Source organism: Drosophila ananassae (genome assembly GCF_017639315.1).
Source record: "Drosophila ananassae strain 14024-0371.13 chromosome 4 unlocalized genomic scaffold, ASM1763931v2 tig00000061, whole genome shotgun sequence".
Classification (NCBI taxonomy): domain Eukaryota; kingdom Metazoa; phylum Arthropoda; class Insecta; order Diptera; family Drosophilidae; genus Drosophila; species Drosophila ananassae.
Window position 1 is genome coordinate 3650723 of NW_025319038.1, and position 26186 is coordinate 3676908.

The 26186-nt window shown below is 43.8% G+C and overlaps 1 protein-coding gene across 6 annotated transcripts in view; it reads right to left on the reverse strand.

Moving 5' to 3' along the window:
- LOC6506053 (fibulin-2) overlaps window positions 1-26186 on the reverse strand; it is a 483847-nt gene that overhangs the window by 390021 nt on the left and 67640 nt on the right. For 5 of the 6 annotated variants that reach the window (XR_004311308.2, XM_001966603.4, XM_032455788.2 and 2 more), the window contains one exon: window positions 10925-11239. Coding sequence is in view for 4 of the 6 variants with exons in the window: in XM_001966603.4 (XP_001966639.2) it covers window positions 10925-11239 (315 nt within the window). In the remaining 2 variants the exon portion in view is untranslated. Of the gene's footprint in view, window positions 1-10924; window positions 11240-26186 lie in introns of those variants that run through there. The other variant, XM_032455789.2, reaches the window with a different exon arrangement.

Sequence of the window (26186 nt, forward strand, 5' to 3'; positions counted from 1 at the left end):
CATGCATCGGCAAGGAGCAAATAGTAAAATCCGGAAGAGTACATAGTTCCCCATTCATTGCGGATCAACAAGAAGCTACCGAGCCACGACAAGATCAACAAGGAGAGCCGCAGACGGACCCCAAACCACAAGCCCAAGTATGCCAACTCACAACTGAAGAGCACAGAGTGCAAGGGCCAGTAACCAAGGAAATTCAAGGAGTAGAAGTCACCTCCTATCTGGGTAACATGCATCTCCAAAAGGGAGCAAGAAGCAAGGTCAAGAGAGGACCAAGAGTCCTGTATGCGCACTGACCAACCAGAAAGAAGGTCTAGTACTTCATGGGATGCCCAAGGAGAATGGCTACGAGGGCGTTCAACAAGGCGAAGGAGACAACAGGTCGGATAGAATTATCGCTGGTATCTTATCAATGTTGGAGATTTCACCCATATGATTCAAAATTTTTTTTTTTTGGTATTTACATTAGATTCTTAGTAATTAGTTTTAAGATCCACACAGCCCCCTAGGGGCTGTGCGTTGTTGTTGGACCGTCTCAGTGAATCGATGTGTACCCTTGCGCTAGAAAATATTGTGGATCTTAAAACTAATTACTAAGAATCTAATCTAATTTATTGAGTACCTCAATGGGGGAGAATGTTGGCACCTAGTGCCAAGACCTACTACCTTGATTGGGTAGTGTATCAGCAGGTCACAATATACAAGCATCAGACCCAATAGCCTATTAATAATGTAACGATAAGCATAAGCCAATATCCAACCTACTAACCCGGCACCGGAAGCAGATTCAGCATTATCAGCGGGAAGAATGACCGACTGACCGAAGCAAGCAAAAGCCAGCCAGCGAAGCCGAAATGCGTGCGGAAAGCAGTACATTTACTGCGAAGCCAAAATGCGTGTGGAAAGCAGTACATGAACAAAGAATCAGAGTCAGCAGATTCAGAGGTGGGTGACCCTGGCATTAACCTTAGTTTTAGCACGTCCTTAACATTGACCTTTCTTAGATTTAATTATGTATAATTTAGCATCTTATATAAGAGTTGTTATTCTGAAATAAAGAAAGTTGCGAGATCAGAGTCTCGTTGCTCAGTGTTTGCGTGGCACTCAAAATTGACCTACTTCCTGATCCCGTGTAAAACGATTCACAAAGTAGGACTCTCTAAAACCTATCTACTTCGCGTGGCTCCATCGTAAACGGACCACAAGTAGAATCCGCGGCATGCCAGTCTATTTCGAATGTTGCTCCCGTGAAACGGACCACCAGTAGATCCCGCGTTACCTAACCTACTTCGAGTGTTGCTCCCGTGAAACGGGCCGCCAGTAGGACCGGCCGATAAGGAATCAGCCGAACCACCATACCACCGGTACTTGAGGAAAACCAGCCCAGGACTTCAAGCACCCCACATCAACTCCAGCCTGATCACAGCAAGCGCCTGGTCAACCCGATCAGTCCCTTGCAGAATTCAGGTAAATTTAGTCAGACTATTTACGGTCTTTGACTACGACTCCGGGAAGTTTGACGTAGTTGCCGCATATCGCTCTACGGACGAACAGTTGCGAAAAATATTATGTTTTGTTTTCGATTGTGCCTCCTGGAAGGAAAGTCCTGAGCCAAAGTGCAATTGTCCTTTTTAAGGACCTTCGAGGATTGCTGTCCTCCTTGAAAGAAGTGGAGAAATTTCCGGAGGCGATGATAAATGTGCGGCTTAGCGAATTGGAAGGCATCGTTGCGGATTTCAATAGCGCACACTAGTAGCTGTCCGGGCTGGATGTTTCAGAACTCAGGAGCAATCTGCGCGTCAACTTCAACGATGCGGCGAGGGAGGCACGATTCATTCTGGACCAGGAGATTATGCGTCGCTCCAGTATGTTGCCGGCGAGTTCGACGCTGACCAACGCATCTTCTGCCACCAATTTCGCCGCCACAGCCACTTCCCCACTTTTTTTTTTTTTTTTGTTTTTTTTTGCGCGGTTCCCACTGCATACGTACAGCCCACCTCCCGTCCAACCGACCGAGGGACGCTGCCGCGTAACGTTCGGCTCGAATCGCGGGAATAGATTCGAGATAGATAAACGAGGATTTGGCGAAAGATATTATGAGGAAGAGTGTTGCACAGATAAGGCGGTTAATATAAGCGATTTAAGATTGTTAGTAGGGCAAAGTGACAAGATGTGGTAGAGACCATTGTAGTCCGAACATAATACCCTGAACGGATCGTGTTGGGCATATGTCGAACTACAATGGCTGAGGAGCAGAGGACGAAAGTTTCTGGTCCTTCTACTAGGAATGTTAAAATTTAAGCGTGTTAGTAAATGCTGGCTGTCTATATTTCCATAAATAAGATTATATAAAAACATGACACCCAGCATCGTTCTACGATTTGTTAATGATGGTAAGTTGATTAGTAAAAGTCTACTATGATAAGAGGGGAGGTAAAGATTTGCATCCCAATTAAGTCCCCTAAGCGCAAAAGTAAGGAAGTTTTTTTGTACAGATTCAATGTGATCTTGGTGTACTCCATATTGAGGACTCCAGACCCACGACCCATACTCAAGAATCGGACGGACCAGTGATGTATATAACGTTTTAGTTATGTACGGGTCATTAAATTCTTTTGACCATCTTTTAATAAAACCAAGCACACCCATAGCTTTATTAACCATGGTAGATACACGGTCGGTAAATTTAAGTTTCAAATCTAGTAGGACACCTAGATCGTTAACCTGAGTTAATCGTTCTAAGGCGTTCCCATAGAGAAAGTACATAGCCTGGTGAGGACTAGATCTCGACCATGGTGGACACAAACCCATTGTGGACACAAACCCATAAGTTGGGTCGAGAAGCTTCAAAGGTTACGGTCCTGCCTTCGTGAATCTGCCTTGAAGACTGTTCGATCGTTGGAGCTCACGGGCTATAGAATCCGCATCGGCGACGAGGCTTCGCGAGCTTTCGGATAAACTTAATTTGCATATGCGAGCCCAGTCAAGCATGGGCACAACGAAACAGATTGCCAGCTGCATCATATTCCAAGTGCTGTTGCAGAAGGTTGATGATGCCACGCAGTCTAAGTGGAAGGAAATGCAAGCTGACTCGGATTCCTTGGATTCCATTCCAACGTGGGAGTCCATCGGCAGATGCCGGACTTTGGAGAGCATGGATTTGCCGACGACATCACATGCACCAAACTTTGCGGTAGGACGACGTAGACCCTTTGTGATTTGTGATCACAAACTCTTCCGCATGCATGATCTTTGATGGCCATTATCACGTGATAAACTTCTGCCCAAGGTTTTTAAGCTTGTCGCCTGAGGATCGTTTAGGCGAAGTTATGCGATTGGATTTATGCTGTAAGTGCATTGGATCTGGGCGCCTATTTTGGCAATGCAATGCGTCAAGTTGTCGTGCGTGTGGACGCAGACATCATAATCTGCTGCATTTTGGTGGCAATTCGCCAGCTCAAGGCCAACACCCCTCTCCCTAGGTTTCCACATCTAGCGACGCTGTTTCTGGTTCAGCGTCCGCCGCCCTCAATTCTCTCGTCGCTAAGGATCAATTTTCTGATGTGGTGTTGCTAGCCACTGCCAATATTCTGGATAGGAACCGCTCCGGAGATCAACCGCCTTGCCGAGCGCTACTCGATTCTGGCTACTCGATTCTGGCTCGCAGATGCATCTAGTCACTTCAAGGCTGGTGGACCAGCAGCAGCTGCGGAAGAGAAGGACTCCGGTGACTGAATCCGGTATAGGAGGCGCAGGGATCTCTACAGTTGGGATTTCTGTGCAAGTCATCTTGCAATGCCAATGCTCTGACTACTCTGCGCAATTAACTGCGATCGTAGCCTCCAAAATCACTGACCTTCAGCCCAATTTTGCATTGTACGTCAGGTGCGCTGCTGAGCGCACCCGGAATCAACAAATTGTGCCTGCTGCCTCTTCATGAGGCTGTTAAAAGCTCATCTTCCAACGGGGAGAGTATGTCGGGTCAAGCAGTCGCCGGAAAGAAATTTGGCCGGCAATAATTTATTGAATTCGTGACGACACTTTCTTTTATATTTATGTTCGCGTCGCCCGCTATAATTTCGTCGCCCGCTCTCGTGCATTCGATCGGCCACCAGCATCTGCCATCATGCGTTAGCTTTTGTCTCACTATCTCGCCGCGCTCCCGCGTCATTTTTCTAATTCGGTCGTCAACCCTACTCAGTCACATATGTAAATATATCATTTGTAGAAACGACAAAACAATTAAATAAATTATATCAATATCTATAAATCGGCAAATTTGGCAAATGTTTAGTTACTGAGCGTTTTCGGTAGCTTTATTTTTGTGTTCTTTATTTTTAACACAAAAATAAATAATAATAATATAATTTATTTTTGTGTTGCCTTTAATAAAAACAAGCACAGTTCGATTTATAGATTTTGATATAATTGAGACCCTCTAAAGCCTCCTGTTATCAATCTTACAGCAGAAATAGCTCACCTGGCCAAACAAATAGAAGATTTAGAATTAAAAACAAGAAAGGAAAGCTAACTTCAGGCGGAGCCGAAGTTTATATACCCTTGCAGTTAAGGTTGTGCCATTTAGAATTAAAATCAAGAAAGGAAAGCAAGAAATAAAAATTCTGGTCCACTAAACAATGAAATAAAAAACAATTTTTGTATACAAACATATTTTTGTAATACATGGTTACATGGTTAAAATATGGTTTAAAACCATAGCTTGCAAATAACTGTTATCCGTTTTTTTGCTTACGCTCTGTTTGCGAGAGCAACCGAAACAAAGCATGCCGTTTCGGTTCCTCTCTGAGCAGCAGGCTTTGTTTTGTTTTGTTTCGGTTTTCTGTTGAACGAATTACAATGAGCAAATCATGAAACTCTCATCTACCGAACATCGCTCAATGAGAGATTTGAGTTTCACTCGCACTGAGAGATTCAGTAAAAGACCGATTGACTGAAAAAGTCAGCGCAAAAAGTCTTTTCAATAATTTGTTTTCGTTTCGTTGCACAGTGGTACATGGTACATGACGAAATTTGAGGAAAAAACTTATTAAAATTTTAAAAGTGAATTTTCCAATTTCAAACTAATATATTGATTATTTTAATTAAAAAATAAAAAAATTCCTTTTAAATTCATTTATTTTGAGTTAATAAGCTTAACAACTAAACTTTGGACAACTTTGTTGTCCATTTTGTTAAATATAAAAAATTGATGCATTTTTTTATTAAGTTCTCGTCCCATTTTCAATAAATTTGATAAATCACTGTTTACACGAGAGATTTACAAAGCAAATTGACAAGTTGAGCCCACTAAACTTTACATACACACATACATGCACAAAAGACTTTTTGAATCGTCGAACGCAAGCAAAGGGTCCTAGACTGAGCAGACCAAACGAAAACAGAAAAAAGTGTGCTTTGACTGAGCGCGAGCAAAATTTGTATACGAGCAACTCAATCGGTTGCTCTCAGACTTTTTGCTCAAAGTCTCAGTGACAAACACTTATTTTGAGACCGCTCGAATCGGTTGACAGTTATTTGCAAGCTATGTTTAAAACCGATAAAATAAAAACAGTTTTGAAACGGAACTCATTGGAGTAACATCTATTTATTATTCGGGCTCCTATTAACAGTCGGTATGCTCGGTTAGTTGATCTTCCAAAATTCAAATAACTGTCATTCAGTCAGATAAGCTCGGGTCTCATGATATTATATACTTCCAAATCGATTTTTTTTTTTTAATTAAACTTTGCTTTTATTTATTGGATCTTCTCTTAATTTTGAGACTAACAATAAGTTTTCAAATCTTAACATTAACATTTAACTAACAGTAGACTAAGACTGCATTCTGGTTGCGCGTTCCTCAAGACGGTCGCTGGGTGGGTAGGTCATTGCGACGAAGTCGTGATTGGTTGCTCAACCTTGTTAGACCTCTCGCCAGGTGGTTAGAGTGCGACAATAGCTTGCTAAAGTACTTTTCCTTCTGTTCTGCGATCACATCTTTGACTGGAAGAATGTTTAAGTCGCGATGTATGTTTTCGTTGCGAAAGTACCACGGTGCCCCGGTGATTGTTCTCAAGATCTTCGACTGAGCTCGCTGGACTATGTCAATATTGCTATTGCTGGCATTCCCCCATAACTGGGAGCCGTACATCCATATAGGTTTAAGTACCGAGTTATACAGCAGGACTTTATATTCAAGGCAAAGGGGAGACCGAGCGTTGATAAGCCAATGAAGGCTGCTGGCTTTAAGCTTTAGGTGGGTTCTTTTAGCTTCTATGTGCCGACGCCATGTGAGTCTTCTATCGAGGTGTACTCCTAGATATGTTACCTCGTTTGCTTGCGGGAGTAGGGTGTTGTTTAGCGTAAGGGGCGGGCAGTTTTGCCTATTCAAGGTGAACGTAACGTGCTTGCATTTTTGTTCGTTTACTTTAATTCGCCAGTCTGATAGCCATTTTTCAACATCCACCAGATGAAGAGCTAGCTGCGCAGTTGCTTGCATCGGGCATTTTGAGCGGCTAAGAATAGCTGTATCATCAGCAAACGTAGATGTTGTTAGTCGTGTGCTTGTCGGGATGTCTGCTGTGTAGAGAACATATAATGTTGGTCCGAGTACACTTCCTTGAGGAACTCCAGCTCCAACAGTGAATTCGTCAGATATATCTGTGTTGCACCTCTAAAAGCTTGTGGGTATTACAAGGGAGCATTGTCTTGATCTTGTACATTAGACCTTCTAGCCAGACTCTATCAAATGCTTGAGAGACATCTAGAAATATTGCGGTACAGTACTCGCGTTTTTCGAATGCATTCCGAATTTCTGCTGTTATCCGGTTGACCTGCTCAATTGTTCCGTGCTTTTCACGAAACCCAAACTGATGTGACGGGATTCCTTCCTGGATCCTTAGGTATGTGTTTATTCGAGTCAGAATGCATTTCTCAAAGAGTTTAGATAAGCATGAAAGTAGGCTTATAGGTCTATACGACGTGGGAATTGTGTGGTCTTTTCCCGGCTTTGCTATCATTATTATAATTGACTTTTTCCATCTCGCTGGAAAGTGGCCAAGTTTGCGATGGCATTGAAGAGCTGGGTGATAGTGCAGACGGCGCAATATGGAAACTCAATGATCATTTTGGGAGTTATGAGGTCGCAGCCTGGTGATTTTTTCGGATTTAGTTGGTTTTTGATGATATTAGCGATTTCGTTTGGGCGAAACTCGATTGGTTCATGTTGAAGCTGAGGCTCATATGGTAAAGTCGGCAAAGTAAAGGCACTAGTGGCCGGATTTGGTTGGAAGATATTTTTAAGGTGATTGGCAAACGTGCTGGCTCTGTCTGCATCGCTGCGCGCCCAGCCGCCTGTGGGATTTCTAATAGGCATCACGGTTTCTTTCGGTGAGCTTAGAGTTGGGTGAGCTCTCCATAGTGAGTGTTTTGTACTAGAAGTTGACAATTGCTCTATATAGCGGCGGTGGACATAATCTTCTTCTTGCTGTAGAGGAGGACGAGCTGTTGCTCTTGAGGACGAGCTGTTCGATTTGTAGATTTGTCTTTTTATTGCTTTGTGTATTTATGGTTTGCGATGTTGAGGCACGAGCTGCAGAGACGAGTACAGACTCAAGTGAATTAACAAAGCTGTCTACGTTGGCTTCATGTTCTTGGCTTTGATAATTGCATTATAGAGCTGCTTCCCTTTTGGAGTCACGAGACGGGATCCCCAGTGTGTGTGCTTGGCATTGTAGTCTCCTGCTGCTATGAAGTGGTCTCCAAGTGTGTTGAAAAACTGCATAAACTCATCTTCAGCTATATTGAAGCGAGGGGGGCAGTATACGGCGGCTAGTGTAAGTTGGTTGCCAGTATTTAGTTGTATATTTATAGATGTGGCCTGTAGGTAGTTTTTAGCAAATTTGTTTTGATAATGGTGCTTTATGCGGCTTCTGATTAGAATTCCAGTCCCACCATGTGCTTTACCATCTGGATGATTTGTTCCGTAAAATGAATATCCTCGTAGTTGAAAATTGTATTTGTTTGTAAGGTGTGTTTCCGAAAGCAGCATTACATCGATATGATTGTCGAGTAGGAATTGAGCTAACTCAAGTTTATGTTGCGAAACGCCGTTAGCGTTCCACGTAGATATCCGTAGGAAAGCCATTATTTGGATTGTTGTGAAACCAGCATTTGAATCAATAGATTTTGGTTTCGCATTAAATCTTGCATAGTTGTGCGCATAAACGACATAAATTCCGTCAGGCTTTGTTGTAGGCTGCATATCATAGCTTCAAAGTTGCTTTTTGGATGCTCTGTTGGTTGATGTTGCTGAGCCGTGTTCGGTTCTTGATATGCTGATTGCAGAAATGAGCTTCTTGAGGCAGGTGTCGCCGGTCCTGATTTTAAGGCGCTTGCGTATGTCAAATTTTTGTCAGAGTTAATGGGTCCTAGTGAGGATCTGGCTGCAGTCGAGAAGAAGACTTCAGGGTTTGATCTGGACGCCGTGAACTGTCCATTTTGGGTGCGGGCAGCTATTCCTTTCTGGTGGATGCGACTTTTCAGCTCCTTATAGACTGGGCATCCTCTATAATTAGCAGTGTGATTGCCACCGCAGTTGCCGCACTTTTTCGAGTTGCTGTCATCTTTGCTCGCTGGGCAGTGTGCGGAGTCATGAAGCTCTCCGCAAACTACACACACCGGGCGCAGTTTACAGTATGACCTTGTATGGCCATAATCCTGGCAGTTCGCACATTGTACCGGGCCATTGCGTTTGTGCGGTTCCTCAACTGTAATTCTGCGGTGCAGCAGGTACTGAAGATTGTATATTGGGTGCACTTCGTATTTCTTCAGGAGCTTGGTTTTTGGTTCGAGCTCAACCTTAAAGAGTGGCTGCGGCTTTCTATCCCTGTTAAGGATATTAAAGACTGTCTTGGCGCTAAAACCCTTCTCCTGTAGCGCCTTTTTTATCTCTGCAGGCGTTACTTCGGGCTCTATGCCCTTAAGTACGACTTGCAGGCCCTTGCTGCTTTTTAGCTGATATGTGTAAAAGTTCTTTTTATTCTCGGTAAGATATTTTGATAATACTCTGTAGTTATCTTCACACATCATTTGAACTTTTGTTTCTTGAATGTTGCCCTTTACAAGGGGTATTATGTGGAAGTTATCCTTACCAATAAGCTCAATAATTTTGTTGACAAGAACATTGGAACATTTTTCGCGTATATAGATAGGCGGAGGTTTTGGCTTCCTTTTCTCAACTTCAGTGGATTCGCCCGCCTCAACCTCATCGGCGTCTGCCAAGATTTTAAATCGGTTTGAGTTAATGGGCTTTTCTTTTGCTGCTAGGCTAGCATTTCCACGGGTTATTTTGCGTTTGGAATTGAGGGGGCTCAGCTTCCTTTTGATTTGGATGTAGCGATCCATGCCAGTCTGCACAGCCGGCTTAATATAGTCATTGTTTTTGTTTTGGTTTTCGGGCAGCGCGGACGTATTACTATTTGCGCTGCTAGCTGATGACGTCGTTAAACGCGCTGTCGATACAGTTGCGGTTGTTGTTGTTGTTACTGTTGACGTTGTCAAAGAAATTGAGGTGCTAGTTAGTGCACTCTTTGGCTGCAGAGACATCGATGGTATCGAGGGGGAGCAGGAACGCGCTCTCTCGCTCTCTACGTTTAAGAATTCGGTCAATTTGGGGGTAATTGACCGCGCTTGATCAGAGCTTGCATGGTTTTCGGTCGCTTTAAAAGAGAAGTACGCGTTGTTTCTTTGTACTGAGAGCCGTCTCTCGTCTTGCTCACGTTGACGTTGTGTGCGAACGTCGTTTAAGCTCATTGCAGTCGAGATTGATTTAGTTTGAGTTTTGAGAGTTGTGTTTTATATTAATTAATTAATTAATTAATCAATATAAACATTAGCGATTTCATCGCAAAAAGCGTCTTTTCGCGTTATTGTAGATTTCTTAGACCAGTCACTGCACTTTTATGATTTTATTGAATATTTTTTCCCGGAGCACAATAAAAAACACGTCTGCATGCGACGACAGTCGGCCGATCGATTTGCGAATCGATTTTTATCGGGTCGCGAATCGAAGCTCTTCTCCTTAATTGCTTAATAGTGTAGACTTGCCGCATATGGTGGCAGAGTTCTAGGCTGTTCTGGATGTCAATATTACCATTAATGAGATAATATAAAAACATGATACCCAGCATCGTTCTACTGTTTTTTAGTGATGGTAAGTTAATCAATAAAAGTTTATTATGGTTGGAGGCCCTCACCCATATGTACCCTGGTGAGGGCTAGATCAATAAAATGACATGAGTTTACATTTCGAGCTTTAGGTTATTTGCTAAACACCAATTTTGAAATTTATCCAAACTGAATTGAAGCCTAGATTGAAGACAAAGCTTAACGTCATCAGCGTACATAAATACAAGTGAATCAGTGAAGGCAAGGGGAAAATCGTTAATAAATAATATAAAAAGTAAGAGTCCAAGATAGCTTCCTTGGGGTACACCAGATGGGACCCGGACTAACCGAGAGGTCTTTAAAGACGACATGTTGCGTTCCTTCAGATAAGTAGATCGTGTTGGCCGATAGACTCACTGGCAACATATCCAAAGGAAGGTCGGTAGGTAATGAAATAGCAGATATTTCAATAGCAGACTTATCCAATGAATTTTCGGGAAAGTCCCATAATTCTAACAGCAGAATCAACAACATTATGGCATCTCCAATCGCTCCATTATATGGCAGCTATGGAATATAATAAGGCATTTCTAATAGAATTCTCTGAAACGGATTAGTTGATGTTTTAATTTATTTTAGTCGGACAAAAATATATTACAACTGTTAAAATAAAGATAAAAAACTATTACCCTAAATATAATCTAGGTCAACTGTAACATTAAAATTGTTGAGAATAAGTAGATTGAAATAACAAACGCACCTTTACAATTATTTAGATCTGTGTCGTCGCAATCCTCATTTTTCACGCTTAAGCAGTGGTAACTTCCCATGGTATTGTGGCAATACTGACTTTTCTCACACTCATGAATTTGCTCGATGCATTCATCGATGTCGATGCATTTTTCTTGAAGATCATCAAAATCGAATCCACTCGGACATGTTTGATTTTTATCCGGCGAACACGTTACATTGTTAGAATCCAACTTATATCCCGAATGACACTTACATTTGTAGGCATCAAAGGTGTTTTCACATATCTGGGCGCACAGATTTGGAATTTTTCCACAAATGTCATCTATAAAAATATTTTAAATAGTATTAAATAGCTATTAGAATGAAATTGCTTTGTTTTTGAAATTTGAATTAATATAATATTGAAAGGCAAACATCAAGCTGTGACAAAACCAAAGCAAACAGTGTATTTTCAAAAAATGTTTGAAGGGTCAATGTGCATTTGATTATACTGATTGCCTAGCTAACGCAGAAACAGAAAGATGGAAAGACTATAAAGATAAGCTAACTTAATAATTGTGACGCTCCAAAAGCAGTCACTCATTCTTGTGTTTCTTATATTTTAAATTTCGACAATTTTTTTATACCAAGCAGACGTACCTACTGCTGCAAGCAGAATGCACATAAGGCACATTTGGCTAAGCTTATCCCTTCGACAAATAGCATTGATGTGCAATGAAATGAAACTAATTCCATGATCTATTTTCCTCCATGGTATATAAAACTAACGTGCCAAAATGTGGAACCGCAAATCCGATCTTTGTGGACGGATAGATTGATACGCTACATCGATCTTAATGAGGACAACTATTTCCTTGCTTGACGCAAAAGAGTTGGACCAAACAATCCACGGCTCATTGCGAATAAAGTTATTCGTCGGCTACTTCATGAAAGCCAGGTCTCTGACAGTGCCAAATTAATACAAAAGCTGTACATAAACACCCTAGAAACCATTCATTGAAGGGACTAAACATCAATGTATCCACATGGGATGCTTTTCTAGTGGACTTGCTTACCGATAAGCATGACATGTGTAATAGGGGTCTTTTCAAGCCGAAAATTGGAAACTCAGTAGAGATACAGCCCCTACAAACAATGCTGAAATTCCTGGACCAAAGAATCAGAGTTTTGAGCTCAGGAAAGAAAACAGCATCATATTGCAAAATCGCGGGATATATAAATTTAACCACCAGGTAACCTCCAAACAAAAATGTGAGTCAATTATTTCAAGACCAACCACAAATCAGATTTGATCACTGAACGACTAACATGGATGTCATCACTACAACGTCACGATACAAGCACAATGCAAAGGATCGAAGGCATTGGAGGAAAATCAAGAATGAGCAGAGCAAACGCAACTATACTTGTTAAGTCTCTTTATGGGTATTTCAGCCAGTGCATAGAAGCCTAGAAGCACATTATAGCTGACCAACCAACTCAACCACTTACTCATTGTGAATTTCAAATACCCAATGAATGTCCATTAGCGAATAGTTCAATAATTGGTCTACTAATCGGCACCAAGCACTTTTACTTTCTACTCCTTTCAAATCAGCAGAAAGTCGCAAAAGATTGTGCCATTTTACAGAACATGAAACTTGGATAGAATGTAGCAGGAAGAATCAAATTTAATATTCGCTTAGCCATAGCATGTGGAGTCGGCGTCGGTGAAAAACTGACGCATTTATTAAAAGGTTTTAGAAGCAAGAAGCAATTTTGACTATAAAAAGAAACATCAATATCCGTCAGAGTATACCTCTGTGAGAAACCTTTCTTGTGAGAAACGCTTTGTAGCAAATGTGAAAAGAGCAGACGATGGAAGATTTATTGTGAGACTGCCTTTCGTCGAACACCCATCAGCGGAAAATCATTAAACGACATGCTTTATACAAATCCCACAATTCAGAGAAAGCTCTTGTTCATACTGCAACGCTTCAGAACACAGCAGCCGTGTTCACGGCGAGCATAGAAAAGATGTTCCGTCAAGTATTGTTCAATCCAGATAATTATCTGGATAGGATAGACAGGCTTTGTCAGGTCTTTGTTGCTGTATTTTGTTGTTTCTCTACGAAGGCAGTTCACTTGGAGTTGGTAAGCGATTTATTGGTTGCTCCCTACCGGTTCCTTGGACGAGGGAAGTGCCAGACGATCCATTTGGATTCGACAATAATTTACAATCAAAATTAAAGACTTCAGCGCACTTCTTGATTGGAGAACCATTGACTGCTCCTCCTGATAACAATATCATAATAAAAAGATTGGAACTGGTGTCACGACTGAAGCACGTTTTTGGAAGCAATGCTGGTGTGGATCCAGAATCGTCATAAATGGAAGATTGCATCTCCAAATATTAAAGAGGGATATAAAAGAAAACAATGAGCCCGTAATAAGTGATGGGTGAAGGGAAAGGTGAAGGGTAACGAAGACTTTTTTCTACAGCTACTCCAAAATCAAAGTCCATTGTTTTTTTGCAACCATCAAAGTGGTGCAAAAAAGAAGTTTGGAAGGAAGTTGACTCAACAACAGCTTGAGATCTTTTGAAGAACAGCTGACTCTTATATATAAGCAACGGGGACAATACCAAATAGCGAATTTGGAGCAAGCATTTGTGATCCCCACAGCACATATGAATCTACTTATAAATGGGTTACATCAGATGCAGAGTGAGATAACCAACGAACTAACTGATGTTCACCATAGAACAATCACCCCTGTTAAATAAGATTATTTTATCTCAACAAAATTACAAAGAAAGGTGGTTGCTTATTATAAAGTTTCGAAAACGATGAAAAATAAAAAAAAAGTGCACTCGGCTATACGTTATAATTCGATATATTCAATAGTAAAACTTAAGCCTAGCTTATCTATTGCGACGAAGACGGCGTGAGTTTCGACGACCCTGGCGGTGATCCATTGTTGGGGCGGCTGGTGATCTTCTGCGACCAGGACCAGGTCGCCCTTCCTGACGTCCTCCTGCTCCCGATGCCACATCGACCGCACCTGTATGCCCAAGACGTACTCCCGGGACCTCCCCGCTGCCAAAACGTTTACTTGTTTGCGAGACAAGGCGCTATCGCCGCAAGCACGTTAAGCCCTGGTGCTGGTCGGGCGATGAGCGGCCCTCCTGTCAACAAGTTCCCGGGAATCAACGCCTCGCCGTCGCTTGGGTCCTGACTGAGGGCGCCCAGGGGCCTCGAATTCATCACGGCCTCGACTCCAACGAGGACGGCCTGCAGCTCCTCTGCGGTCAACCTCGCGCTGCCCACCGCTCGTAGAAGTAGCAGGTGCTTTGCAGATTTGATACCTGACTCCCATAGTCCGCCCATGTGCGGAGCCCGCAGCGGTATGAACGCAAATACGCATTATTTTTTTTATGCATATTGTCGCAGTTTGTCCGCTTCGTCCTCGATTTGCTGCCGCAGTGCCGCGAAGTGGCGACTCGCTCCGACAAAGTTCGTCGCATTGTCGCAGTCCACGATCTGCGGACATCCTCGGCGCCAAACGAATTTTTGAAATGCTAATAAAAGGAGTCAGTTGATAAATCAGACTCTACTTCTAAATGAATTTTCTTGGAAGCAAAACAAACAAAAAGGGCAATGTAGGACTTGTACGTCACTACCACGAATTTTCGATAATGTCTTAATAGGACCACAGAAATCCATGTCACATATGGAGAATGGGCGGAGAGCACGGATTCGATCTAAGGGTAAATCTCCCATGATTTGGGTCATCAGATGAGGCTTGCATTTAAAACAGTGTATGCATGACCGTACTATCTGACTGACTTTCTGCGCGTTTACTATCCAAACTGGTCGCAAGGGGCTCACCAGTGCTCGTGGACCTACATCAAAATTCGACTCGTGCAAATATCGGACATAGCTCTGAACAAATTGAGAGCGTTTCGTCAACAATACACGAAACTTGGCATCGTACGATATAAGAGCATTAGCTAGTCACCCCCCGACCCGCAACAACGAAAAGGCAAGCCCAGACTGAGAAGCTTCATGGACAAAGGAATTTACCTTCTGAAAACTTAGGCTAACGAACAGGTTTTTTCGAATATTTTTAATTTCCTCGTGATACTTGTGCTCTTGAACTATCTGGAAAACACTATTAAAAGCTTCTTGATATTCGACAGGTGAAGGTACACTATCTGTGTGTGCACCCACTACGTCGAATTTGAACTCGCGGGCATAACGGTAGGTCCTGGAGTCATAGTCAAAAGAACGTATAAAGTTCTGACTAAATGTGCCTGGATTCTCCCCCATTGAGGGACTCAATGCAATGCGGCTGTGCGTTTTTTTTGGACCGTTTCAGTGAACCTTGCACTAGTAACCTTGCACTAGAAAATATTGTGGATCTTAAAACTTATTACTAAAAATCTAATATTAATACCAAACAAAATTTGAATCATGTAGGTGAGATCTCCAACATTGATAAGATACCAACGATTCTATCCGGCCTGTTTTCACCTTCGCCTTGTTTCGCGCCCTCTTACCCATTCTCCTTGGGCACCCCATGTAGTACTAGGCGTTTTTTTTTTGGTTGGTCAGTTCGCATACAGGACTCTTGGTCCTTTCTTGGACTTGCTTCTTGCTACATTTGGGAGATGCCTGTTATGCCAGGGAACTATGTAATCTTTCAGATTTTCTTTTTGCTCCTTGCCGATGCATGCAATCCATCTTTGTTCCGATACGATTTCACCGATACCCTTACGTGGCTCGTTAGATCCAGGTGTCCAAGCCGCCATGAGCTGGGAACTATGTAATCTTTCAGATTTTACTATTTGCTCCTTGCCGATGCATGCAATCAAACTTTGTTCCAATACGATTTCGCCGATACCCATTCGTGGCTCGTTAGCTTACGGTGTCCAAGCCGCCGTATTACAGATGACTTGTTCTGCCTTGATATCAGGAGCTGATTTCGATCGCACTGGCACCATCACAATCCATCCAAGCGCGGTATTTTTTAGTAGTGGCTGTCCTTCTCCCAAATATTCCTGTTGTGGCCTCATAAGCTGGTCATAAGCTGGCTGCGTAAATTCAGGATCGGCTAAGCACAACTGAGGTGAGATATTTCTTGGCACTTGAATAGGGTGGGATGGTTGATTGGGCATTATTTTCGGTAGTACAACGACGTTGATCTGTTTTTCGAAATCAGTGGTTAATGATGATAGGGCCCCCACAGCCCTTTTTCGTGATCTTTTAGTTGTTCCTCCCAGTGCAGCGATGTTCAGGGTTGATGGCTCCAATTGTAGTCCAAGTGTGTCAGCCATCATTCTGGTGATTAAGTTAATCTGTGATCCAGAATCTAGGAGTGTGTGGCATTGCTGATGGGTTCCGGCTGGTCCATGTATTGCCACTTGGGCGGTTGGTAACAGAACGGTGGGCTTATCTGTAAGCAGGGCTGTGGCTGAACACACCACTCGTGATGAACTGGATCAAAGTGTAGCGGTTGCCGTATTTTTCCGCAATGTTACTTGACTGTTTGCCTGACGCTCAAAGTTTTCTACCATCTGCTTCAGAGATTGTCGATTGGTTGGATCGGTGACGGCTAGTTCTAGAGATGACAGCGTGTGTGGGTCCAGTCTTTCCTTAATGATGTGTATCAAGATTGGCTCCCAGTTGTCTGTTGACACTTTGAGTGCGTTGAGAGTGGCGACCGTTCGGAGCACGGTATCATGTAGGCTGCGCAGCTGTTTCGCTGATCTATTTCTTCTGGGGTGTCCGAAAAGCTCTTGAATCCCGGATTTAATCAACAGCCGTTCATTTTGGTATCGTTTCTTTAGTCGTTGCCATGCATCCTGGTAACTGGTCTGTCCGCCAAATGGCGTTGAGATTAGGTTTTTTGCTTCACCTGTTACATGATTCTCCAAATGACGGAATTTTACTGCATCGCTGTAGTCTTGATTGTGGATACAGTCCGTAAAAATTTCGTAGCATCGTAGCCAATGTCGGTAGTATCCGTCAAACTTTGGAATTTCTACTGGTGGTATTACAAACGGAGGTGCAATCGCGAGTTTTTGTGTTGATGCTGGAGTTGATTGCGATTCTTCGCTCAGAAACGAAAAGTATTCTGCTCGTACCACCTGGAAACTGTCATCGGTGTGTCCATAATTTTTTATGATTGGGTCCAGGTCGATAAGATCATGGTATTCCGTGACGATTTCCTTCCATAGCTCCTTCATGTGTTGTCTGATGTGTGTGGACACTTCCCGTCCTTCGAAGCGGTAGCACAGAAAGTCTTCCATACCATGAAAATATTGCTTCATATTTTTTCACAAGCTTTTCTAGCGCTTTGACCTTTGTGAAATACTCATTCTCAGGACTTAGTGCTAACTCCTGGAGCTTGGCATCATTTTTTTAAACTGGGTCCATGAGTGAGTGAGCTGTCTGAGTCTGTCCTCGAAGTATCCTTCCTTAAGTTTACGCTTTGCGGAGTCCTTGGTGAAGTTTCTTATTAGCCTTTGGATGGCTATGTTGCTTTCAATTTGCTCATCAATGAGCCTTTGGATTACGGGGTCTGATTCTGCTCCCATGGTTGCGATGTATCTCTTTTTTTCCGATGAGTTAAATTGCGTTGCGGCTTGTGTTCAGGTTGGGATCCTATGGAAAAAGATCATGTCGGGGTCCCCAAATATCCGTCCGTAGTGCGGCCACTATGTCGAGTTTGAACTCGCCGGCATAACGGTTGGTCCCGGCGTCGTAGTCAAAAGAACGTATAAAGTTCTGACTTAATGTACCTGGATTCTGCAAAGGTCTGATCGGGTTGACCAAGCGCTTGCTGTGATCAGGCTGGAGTTGATGTGGGATACTTGAAGTCCTGGGCTGGTTCTCATCAAGTACAGATGGTACGTGGTTTCGGCTGATTCCTTATCGGCCAATCTTACTTGTGGTCCGTTTCACGGGAGCAATACGCGAAGTAGATTTGGGGATGCGGGTTCTACTTGTGGTCCGTTACACGGGACCAACACTCAAACTAGATTAGATAATGAAGTTCTACTAATGGTCCGTTTACACTGGAGCCACGCGAAGTAGATAGCTTTAAGAGAGTCCTAACTTGGGTGCCGTTTTACACAGGATCACTCGAAGTAGGATGATCTTAAGTGCCGTACCTTGACACTGAGTAACGAACCGATATACTCCGTATTCGCAACTATTTTTATTTCAGAAGAATAATTCTTATATAAGATGGAAAATTATACATAATTAAATCTAAGGAGTTCATTGTTATGGACGTGCTAAACACAATGTTAATCCCAGGGTCACCCCCCTCTGAGTCTACTGACTCAGATTGCTTGTTCATGCATTGCTTGTTTTTTGCTTGTGTTTTGCTTGCTTCGGTCAGTCGGTCATTCTTTCCGCTGATAATGCTGATTTCTGCTTCTGGCGCCGTATAGTAGTGCTGGGTTATTAGGTTGGATATTGTTTATGCTTATTGCTAATTATTACTAGGTGTGCCAATAGGTTAGTGGGTTTGTATATTGCGACATGCTGATGCATATTAATTGGATCAAATTACTAAGTGTGAATATAGGGTAGTAGGTCTAGGCAATAGGTGCCAACACTATCAAAAGGAACTACTATCAAAAGGCGCAACGTTTTGATAGCAGCCGAATTAATAAGACGAAGTTCAATTTATATATTCAATTTATTGAGAGCTAATTCCGCGCAATAAAGCAAAATAGCGGCCCGTCAATAACAACTCCAAAAATATACAAGAAAAACAGCTTTGGCGCAGAAGCTCTTCCAAAGCTCCCAAAAGTGCATGCGCTACAAATGACAACGAAGTGCAAGCGAATCTGGGAGACAAAATAGTCCATTGCGTCCAGAAACCACCCAACCAAATTTAGGGCAATTGGGAGGCAGTGACCTAAATGGATTTTGGCCAACTGACAAAAGGTTGAAGAACAAGCTCCAATTACCAGGTCCACACCCTGCGGTCTGTGGAAGTTGGGATCAGCCAGAACTACGTCGTGAAGAATTTTCCATTTCGAAATATCAATTTTACGGCTGGGCTGACAGTCCGCAATATGAGATACTATAACCGCCTCTAGGTTCGCAGAATATGTGGACAGTCGAGACTTCACACACACATTAACGCAAGATCCATCCGTAGCAAACTCAGTGCCGCCGAGACCAGCGATCGCTACACAGCATTTGGAGCGACGAAGCTGAAGTTGAATTGCCAGCCGCGATGAGATAAAGTGAACTTGTGAACTAGAGTCCAATAACACTCTGCAAGGCAGGACGGTTGGCAGAAGCACTTCAATAGGGTGATCCTGTGTCAAGACCGTTTTGATTGACTGGGAAGGTGGGGTAGCAACGGCAACACCAGCGGTGGAAACCAAACCTCGTAATGGTGGGGAATTGTTAGGGCTGGACAGCTGCCCGCAATGTTGCAACAAGGCACGGTTTCGGCGATTGCACGTTGGGCAACGGGAAGCTGAACATCCGCGTGCAAATCGACCATCCTCCAAACATATAAAACATAACAACTCCAAAAATATACATGAAGCTCTCCCAAAGCTCCCAAAAGCGCATGCGCTACAAATGACAACAAAGTCCATGCGAATCTGGGAGGGAAGGTCAAATGCCGCTTAGCCGAAAAACTTCCAATAAATATAAAGTGGAGACCATTGCGGTTAATCCGACCGCATTCTTTTTTACTTGCTTTTGCAAAAACTCTGATGACGGATCAAGCCGGGGACTCGTTGTCCCCGATGGACCGATAAAAACGATGGACCTGTCCACCAGATATATTGCACCGTCTCCTTTACGTCTCCACCTCTTGACACGCACAAATCTCGGTATTGAGATATCTTCTAACTGTGACAAGGCGAGCTGAATTTTGTTCCACGCTGATTCCAAATGCAGTGGACTCATCCCAATCTAGCTCCAGCAACAGGATCTTTCCCTTAATAAAGATTGGGCGTAAAGTCACGGAAAGAATGTTCCGCTTACTCGCCTTTTGACCCCTGACAACTATAAATTTCAAATTTAAATACGTCATCTTTGGGAACCCAAGGGATTCCTAATGCCTTAGTCAGTTCTGAGTCCGAAAAAGTTATTGGCTTAACGGTGCTCTGAGACTAGTTTGCTTAGAAACCGACAGACAGACGGACAGACGGACATGCTTATATCGACTCAGGAGGTGATCCTGATCAAGAATATATATACTTTATAGGGTCGGAGATGTCTCCTTCACTGCGTTGCACACTTTTGACCAAATTATAATACCCTCTGCAAGGGTATAAAATTAATAAACAAACAAAAAAAGGGAAAAGAAATAAATGTTGTTTCGCGCCGCGAAACAACAAGTTTATTGATCAACTGGCAACTGGCAGGATTTAGTCAGCATCATATTAACTAGAAGGAGTCATCGTCATCCCCATGCTCTGCACCTGCATCGACTGTACCAGAAAAGTGGCAGCAGAATTAAAGGATCCTAAAGTTTTGAGAATCCAACGGGTCCAATAACCCGATGTGCCGAGGATCTACCGCTCGGGTAAAATATAATGTGGGAGCCAAATCACTATTTTGCCGTCTCGATCGCTCCGCTTTTGTAACCTTGCAATGGGTTTTATAATTTTGGTCAAAAGGGTGCAATGCAGCGAAGGAGGCATAGCAGGCATATCATATTCTCACATAATAAACTCCTGCCCAAGGTTTTTAAGCTTGTCGCCTGAGTATCGTCGTTTAGGCGATTGGATTTATACCGGAAGTGCCTTGGATCGGGCACCTATCTCGGCATTGCAATTCGTCAAGCAGCCGTGCTTGTGGACGCAGGCATCATATGTTAGTTTGCTGCATTTTGGTGGCAATCTGCCAGCTCAAGCTTCGCCCTTAAAATTTATTGTTGAAGTCGCCATATACAGACCTGCCATATGCGACATGCAAATACGTTAACTCTTTTCCAGCTCTTCAGCGAGTGTTTGCGTACGCCTATAAGTTTGGCAGACGGGTTCGGCGGGTTCATGATCTAAAGGCGGGGACTCGCATGCTTTCGTGGGCAGTTCAGCGCGCTCATTTGGGTGATGAAATAATGACGTTGCAGACAAAGGGAATGGTTGCCTCTTCCAGTTCGCTGGCTTCGTTATCCCCCTTTTTGGATTAGTTTGGATTGCGTAGACGGGCGTCTTAAGAACTCATCCTTGGATTACGATGATCGTCACCCAGTAATTTTTCCCAGGAGCCATCCGGTAACGCGAAGCATTACCCTTTCATGAGCTTTCATGAGCGCAACCTGGACGCTGGACTTCGATCGTTATTGGCGATGATACGATCTCAGTATTGGCCGATTGGGGGGTTATTAACGCAAGTCCTGCTCTATGCGCCCTGTGTGGTGTTTCGGCTCACGAGCTTCCCTCTTGTCCAAGGTTAATTGCTTTGCCAAATGAGGAACGGAACGACGAAGTGCGGCGTCTGACTCGCTGTCTTGTTTGTCTAGCGGATGGCCATCTCGCTCGCGGATGCTCAGCTTTCCGCTGCTCGACGTGCAATCACCGTCATCATATTCTGTTTCACCCTCGTGGGCAGGTTTCACTCGCACGAGTCTCACGTCCCATCGGTGCAGTTGCTGTTGCAAACCCATCATGCTCAATTAACACTTTTGTGACCCAGGATCGCAATGCTGAGCTAGTGCCAACTGCCAATGTACTCGTTCGTGGTCGATCAGGAGCCTTCCTGCCTTGCCGAGCTTTATTGGATTCCGGTTCACAAGTGCACCTCATCTCGTTGTGGCTGGCGATTGAACTTCAGCTTTGCCGGCGCTGAGTTTGAAACGGATGGAGCATCTAATTTTAGATGATAATCATTTCAGATAATTTTAGATAGTTAATTTTTGCATGAAATCCCGCCTTAGCACGTATATAGAGGCTGTTGTAGCTTCTCCCATTACGGACTATTAGCCTAGCCTTCACATAGATGCTTCGAGCTGGAAGATTCCTGGCAATATGGATCTGGCTAACCAACAACTTCCACAAACGCAGCGAGTGGACCTGCTGATTGGAGCCAGCTTATTCTTTGACCTGTTGTCGACTGTACAAATCCAGTTAGGTTACGGGCTTCCCATTGCTCAGAACACTCGACTTGGCTGGGTGTTTTCTGGACGCGGTGAACTATCACGGGATGTGTCGGGGCTCTGTGCTGAACCCAAATTGAACCCAATTGAACCCAAATTAAAAATATTGAAAACCTGATTTGAAACGCGTTTATTTATTCGGCTGCTATTAAAAACTATTAATAGCATTATTAGTTTTTCTATTAGTCGGAACGACCGGAACATCGTATGACTGCCATACAGTTTTATGGGAAAGTGCGTATTTTGGTGTTTTTTATTGTAAAATTATATTTTTCTAGGCAGTTGTTAATTATGGAAAACGCTCAGTAATTAAACAGAGGGGCTAACAGAGGAAAGCATCCAGAGCAAATAAAGATAGCTTCAAAAATCTTCTTAAGGTCTACTTAAAGTCATTCAATTCAGTAAAGCATTTGACTCTGTTAACCATTTGTTTCTTATAAGTAAACTCAGCCTTTTGGGATTCTGCTTATGATAACTGATGCGGATGATTACAAACTCTTCCGCATGCATGATCTATGTTGGCCATTCTCACCTAATAAACTCCTGCCCAAGGTTTTTAAGCTTGTCGCCTGAGGTTTGTTAGGCTACTGGATTTATGCCGTAAGTGCCTTGGATTTGGGCACCTATCTCGGCATTGCAATGCGTCAAGCTGCCGTGCGTGTGGACGCAGGCATCAAAGCCTGCTGCATTTTGGTGGCAATTCGCCAGCTCAGAGCCAACACCCCTCTCCCTAGCTGTTTCTCGTTCAGCTTCCGCCGCTGTCAATTCTTTCGCCGCTGTTTTGGTGATGCGGTCCTGCTAGCCACTGCCAATATTCTGGTCAGGAACCGCTCCGGAGTTTTACTGCCCTGCCGAGCGCTGCTTGTTTCTGGCTCGCAGGTGCATCTAGTCACTTCAAGGCTGGCGGACCAGCTGTAGCTGCTCAAGATTAGGTCTCCGTTGGCGCAGGGTTCTCTACAGATGGGTTTTCTGTGCAAGTCAGCTTGCAATCCCAATGCTCTGACTACTCGGCGCAAGTTATTGCGATCGTAGCCTCCAACATCACTGACCGTTAGCCCAATTTTGCATTGGATGTCAGCTCTTGGAAAATTCCCACCAATGTAAAGCTGGCGGATCCTCATTTTCACCAGCCTCAAGTTGCCGCGAGTTGATTTGCTAATTAGAATTGGATTATTTTACGAGCTGCTTTGTGTGGGGTAAATTCATCTGTCTCCTGATTTGCCTTCAATCCAAAAACTCCAGTCGTTGGAGAGAAAACTGTCTCATCAGCCCGAACTGCGCGCTCAGTATTCCGCCTATAAAAGAGTATCTTAAACGTAGTCATTGTCCCTGGTTCCGCAGGAGTTGCATCGAGATTGAAAATATTTTCTGCCACATCAAGAAGGCAGTGTGCTAAAAAAGGACAGCACCACGACGAAACTTAGAGTTGTGTTTGACGGTTCCACTGTTACCACCTCAGGGTATTCTTTGAATGACATCTGAAAAATATAAATTTCACACTGTTACATATGGCACAAAGCCGGCCTATCTATCCGTGCTACCGATGCACCAATTGGCTAAGGACGAAGTTAAAGACTTTTCAGTGGGGTCTGAAATCTTGCTTCGAGATTTTTACGTCAGTGATCTTATTTCTGGTGGCAGCACCATGGATTCTGTGACGCCAGCATTGAAGCCTACGGAGCATGTGTCTACATAGTTTCCAGGTCGCCAGGGGCTGGCAGCCGCCTTCTATGTGCTCATGTATCGCCTCTTAAGACGTTAACTGTGCCGAAGTTAGAGCTGGCTGGAGCTGAGTTGTTGGCGAGAATGATGACAGAGGTTCACAGTCTAGGCGCTTACAAAGGAAAGTATTTTTATTTGGTGCGGAAGTATTTGGTGCGACTCTTCAGTTGTGTTATCCTGGATTCGAGATGAGCCGACCAGGTTTAACGTTTTTGTGGCGACAAGCAAATACTTTAACTCCTTTCAAGCTCTTCAGCGAGTGTTTGCGTACGTCTATAAGTTTGGCAGACGGGTTCGGCATAAAGGAATTACCGTTCATGATCTAAAGGCGGGGACTCGCATGCTTTCGTGGGCAGTTCAGCGCGCTCATTTGGGTGATGAAATAATGACGTTGCAGACAAAGGGAATGGTTGCCTCTTCCAGTTCGCTGGCTTCGTTATCCCCCTTTTTGGATTAGTTTGTATTGCATCGAGTAGACGAGCGTCTCAAGAACTCATCCTTGGATTACGATGATCGTCACCCAGTAATTTTTCCCAGGAGCCATCTAGTAACGCGAAGCATAATCCTTAGCTTTCATGAGCACAACATGCACGCTAGACCTCGATCGCATTTCTGCATGCACTGAGGATGTTTATTTCTATCAGGAAGAACTCTCGACAGATCTGGTCCGACAACGCCACCAATTTCGTTGGAGACAAAAATCAATTGAGCACCAGAGAGCAGTCCTGGATCTGTGCCTTCCAGAGTCCATTGAATGGAAGTCCATCCTTCCTCGTTCTCCCCACTTTGGCGGCTGGTGGAAAGCTGCTGTTAAGACCGCCAAGTACCATTTTTACAGGGTCGTGGCCTCGGTTGTACTAAAGGCCGACGAGTTGCAGACGCTGGTGTACAATATTGTTGCAGTGATTAATTCGAGGCCGTTAGTCCCTTTCTCTGAGAACCACACTGATCTGGATGTCCTGACTCCTTATTATTTTCTGCACGGAGGGCCTCCTTCTAGTTTCAGTGACCCAGACCTGACAGACCTGGCAACGCGTCGTATTTCTGCAGCAGTGTTTCTGGTCCAGATGAAAGAAAGAGTATTTACCCTGTTGGAGCAACGATCTAAATGGCGCATCCCAGGTCAGGGCATAGCTGTAAATGACATCGTGCTGGTGAAAGACAAAAAACTTGCCTCCATTGAAGGGGCCCCTGGCGAGGGTGACGGAAATGGTCGTCTGAGGACGGCATCCGGAGCTACAAGGCGGGCAGTCAACAAAATGTGCCTGCTGCCCCTTTATGATGCTGTTCTTCCAAGCTCATCTTCCAACGGGGGGAGTATGTCGGGTCATGCAGCCGCCGGAAAGTTTGGCCGGGAATAATTTATTGATTTCGTGACGTCACTTTCTTTATATTTATGTTCGCGTCACCCGCTCTCGTGCATTCGATCGGCCACTTACACTCTCGGTCTTTTTCTTCTAATTCGGTCTTCAACCCTACGCAGGTCACATATGTCATTTGTATATATAAAGCAAATCAATTAAATAAATTGTATTCATACATAGAAATCTAACAGTCCTTTTTTTTATTAAAGCCTAGATTTGGAACATTAAATAAAGCTCCCGAAAACGCTCATTAACTATACAAAGTTCTTGAATGTTTCAAGCGCTTCCTGGTGTCTGCCCGTCCCTTTTCTCTCTTAAGGTGTGAAAACGCCGATACCATGACGCTATTCTGGCGCAGTCCCTTTACGCTAGTTGGGGGTTGCAGCTTCGTGCTCGAGAAAACCTTTCCTGGATCCATGCCAAGCCTTGGCCTCAAGATTTGATGGTCTAGGCATAGCAGCTCCTTTTTGGCATTTTTGGGGTATACATCCATTATAGATTATACGTTAATTTGTCAGAAATTGACACAGAATTTTTCAGAATAGCAATGGGTGAGCGGTACGGGCTACTTAATGGCTTGAATAGCTCTTCCACCAACGGGCTTTTCGAATAATATCGTCCTTCATGGTGATTCTGTGCTGCGTTGTGTTCGAGCAGCCTTTTTGGCCTACGAAAACCTCTAGCTCCCCTTCTATAAACCATTTATCAGCATGTTCCTAATCTTCCGAGGTTCCTTTCTCTGCTTTTGACAGCCTATCTCCAAGCAGCCACTTTATCTCTTCTCTATGTCTCCAAAACATACGCTCCACCAGCTTGGTTGTCGCGATGCGTTCCCTTGTTATTTCTGGGTTTCCAGCTAATTCTTCCGAGACAAAGCTTCTGTTCCTCCGACTGTAACGACTGCCGACAACTGCTGCCCTTCTCCTGACAACCCTCCTATTAGTTTTGAGAGGCAGCACTTTCCGATCTCTGCTCCCCACTCTGTAACTGTGCTCCTTACACCTGTCACACCGAACATCCTGCGGAACAGAATCCTTGGTTTCTTGCACACACGTTATC